General features: G+C 39.0%; 2 protein-coding genes across 2 annotated transcripts in view; one reads left to right on the forward strand and one right to left on the reverse strand.

Moving 5' to 3' along the window:
* The window catches only part of TRAPPC3L (trafficking protein particle complex 3-like), a 20,127-nt gene that overhangs the window by 13,698 nt on the left and 3,375 nt on the right, over window positions 1–3,054 (forward strand). The gene's annotated exons all lie outside the window — the stretch shown is intronic.
* Window positions 22–3,054, reverse strand: part of FAM26E (family with sequence similarity 26, member E) — a 4,286-nt gene continuing 1,253 nt past the window's right edge. Inside the window, exon 2 of the mRNA XM_010078043.1 lies at window positions 22–519. Within this exon, the coding sequence (XP_010076345.1) occupies window positions 130–519 (390 nt within the window). The 3' untranslated portion in view covers window positions 22–129. The remainder of the gene's footprint in view (window positions 520–3,054) is intronic.

Below are 3,054 nucleotides of genomic sequence, written 5' to 3' on the forward strand. Positions count from 1 at the left end.
CCTTTTGGAGCAAATTTGTATGGAATGTGATGCAAAAGAAAGAGTCCATTATGAAAAAAATATAGAGATGAAACCAGCTAGAAGTATGCTGTATTACCAAGATATAAAAAAGCTGAAAGTATATTTGATCTATGGTATTTCACTTCTGTCTACAAAGTCCAGCATTGTCTCTCTTTCCTCATTGTTTCCTTTCTGGCCTTCTTCAACTAGCCTGTGAATTGTGCTATAATGCTGTTTGCTGCTGCTGAAAGAGTAGAGCTGGGAAGCATCTTCCCATGCCTGAAAAGCTGGTAGGGGAATTGCTTCTGGTTCCTTGTTCTCAAAGAAGCACTTCAGGTTTCGCTCGCTCAGCTTTGTGGCATACAGCTGGAAAATCTGCTCCAGTTGCTCCTTCTCCTTCTCCGTGTACACCCTCCAGAACATCAGCTGGAGGTGGCTGACTTTGGACTGGCAGCTGGCACAGCAAGTGGTTAGTAGGGAGAAAAGAGCTGTGGTCACTATCACACACCAGCCTAAAATCTGTGAAAATAAAGGAAATGAGGTTCAGGTTAAAAAGGCGCAAGTGAAAATGCTACTTCAATCAAGAGTGTCCAACAGAGTGACCACACTTTGTACAGAGGGCTTGCCACTCCTCTTGGGACCCTACTGTGGACCTCTCATCCCAGTTTGCATTTGATGCCTGGCATTAGTGTTAATGGGGCGTCCATCTGGAGACCAAAGGGAAGCAGAAGACATCAGGATTGAGGCTTCTCAATAGCACTCATTTTTGGTGTCTCTTTCTCAGGAAGACAAAAGCTGTTTGATTTTTACAGTAGAAGGTAAAACACTCAAGAAAAGTTGGCTTATACTAGAGTCTGTCTGCTTCCCCATCTCATTTTGTAACAAAGAGGACTCAGATAACAACAGCTGAAGGCACGTCCAGTGCAGCAGCGATGGCAGGTTCAGGGAGAAGGTGATCTCAAATCAGACCTCAACTACAAGACTGTGTATGAAGAAAAATCTAAGAAAGGTCTAAATGATCAATCAAATAATGTTATGGCTGAATAGACCTATCCAGAAAACAGAGCAGCTGTGAGAGCAGGAGTGTCTGGGTAATTTAGAAAGGATATTGATGAGAGTTATTGCAAAACTGTAACTATCTGGCATGTAGTGTATTGAAATTGCTCACTGAATTTCACAAAGGGAGAAGTGCATAATAGAGGATAAAATATCGCAGTCACTAGACGTTAAATTTTTTTCTATCTTCTGAAAGAATTAAATAAAATTACTTGACAAGAATTAGGATTAAGACACAATTCTGAATTGTGACAAACTACAAAACCAAAATGGGTAAGTAACTTTTGTCCCAGATCAATCAACGTTTTAAACTGTGACCATTTTTAGATGTGCTGTGTTCAGACTTCCTTTTAATTGAAAAAACCCCCCAAACCAACAAGTGCAGTAATTAGCTAACAGAGCTAACAGGAATATAAAAGATGGTCTTAAATTTAAAAAACAATCCCCAATTGTTTTACCAGGAGATTCACTGAAATCTATGCTATTCTTGTGAACTTTTTTTGACTTTGATGAATCAGCCTTTTGTAGTGAAAAATAATTTTTGTGCCAAAACTGGTTTGAAATTACCTTCTTGCCCAATCCTATGAGAATGCTGGGAGGAGAGGGCATGAGAAAGAATAAATAGCGTGTGCATTGGCAGGTGTTGTGCTGGCACTGGAACAGAGCGCAATTCATTTACACACTGATTAGAAATAGTTGCTGCATTTTCAGATACCTTTTTTTTTTTTTTGCTGAAATATGCTTTTCTAGCATCACTCAACTTTTTTTGTAGCAACTTCAGAGTTAGAGAAAATTTTGTTAAGAACGTTTTAAAAGAAAGAGCTGTAGGGGAATGAGAAGATGCTGAATTAGGATTTGACTTCTGGGACATAAAGATTTTCCCTTAAGAGACCGGAAGAAGAAGGCTTTGCCCTTAAGCAAAATGGAAGAGGAGGCGATGGAGGACCTGACATGGCCGGAAGGAGAACTGACTGGAATGTAAACAATGGAAAGATCAAGATGTAAACAAGGGAATGAATTCGCTAGAAAATAGTGTGTTGTTTTTAGTTAATAGCCAATAAAAGGTTTTGTAGATGACATATTCACAGTAGTAAAAGACTATAAAAGTAGTTGTAAAAGAGCAATAAAGTGATTCTTCTTCACCACCTACCGGAGTTCGCTCTTTGATCCTTCCGCTACAAAGAGCTAATTCCAGGATTAGAGCAAGGGCTGAAGGTGGAAAAATGTGCTTGAAATTGTTCTCCTTTAAGGAGAGCAGAAACGTGAACACAAATTTTTCATGCCCATTGCCATTGGCCAAGCCAATAGTTTTACCCATCTACTCCACTGTAACATTTCCAAAAAAACCCAAATATTCTTTTCAAACAGTGGAATTTCAGTGTGGAACAAATCTAGGTTTCAGACACCCATGTGAACTGGAACTGATTTCCCATACTTTAATGGTGATGATATGGAGAACTGCAACCTTTCTCCTGTGAACTCTTGCACTGATGTTAAAAAAATAACCACCAGTAAAAGTCTGTATTTAGCTGAGAGAACATAGAAGATTTCCTCAGGGAAACATGTGGAACAGAGAAGCTTGACAAACAATTATTCTTAGGGAGTGGTATGGAAGAATAGTTTCACTTTTTTTTTTTTTTTCGGTCACTTTATACTGACTGATGCTTCCTGTGGGTATTTGAGAAACTGCTCTTTTTAGCATCCTTTCACTTTCGTGCAGCTTGGAGAATGAACGCATGTATTCTCATGCTATAAACTGAGTCACTGGTCTTTCTGTATTTCCTATACATACAACTTAAAGTCTTAAACGCTATTTGTTATTTCCTTCTAAAACTCTCAAATAAATTGTTTTGTCTGCAGTGCAGGCTTTGTCTGCATTTCAGTCCTATTTGCATGAGGATTTGAAAATAAAACTGGCTCTTAGGGAGGAAATGGTTCCAGATGGTTACAATTGTCTGACAAAAACTTACTGGCTCCGCAGAGTGTTTTTCCTTCCTG

The sequence above is a fragment of the Pterocles gutturalis genome, unplaced genomic scaffold, assembly GCF_000699245.1.
Source record: "Pterocles gutturalis isolate BGI_N339 unplaced genomic scaffold, ASM69924v1 scaffold24798, whole genome shotgun sequence".
NCBI classification, from domain to species: Eukaryota; Metazoa; Chordata; class Aves; order Pterocliformes; family Pteroclidae; genus Pterocles; species Pterocles gutturalis.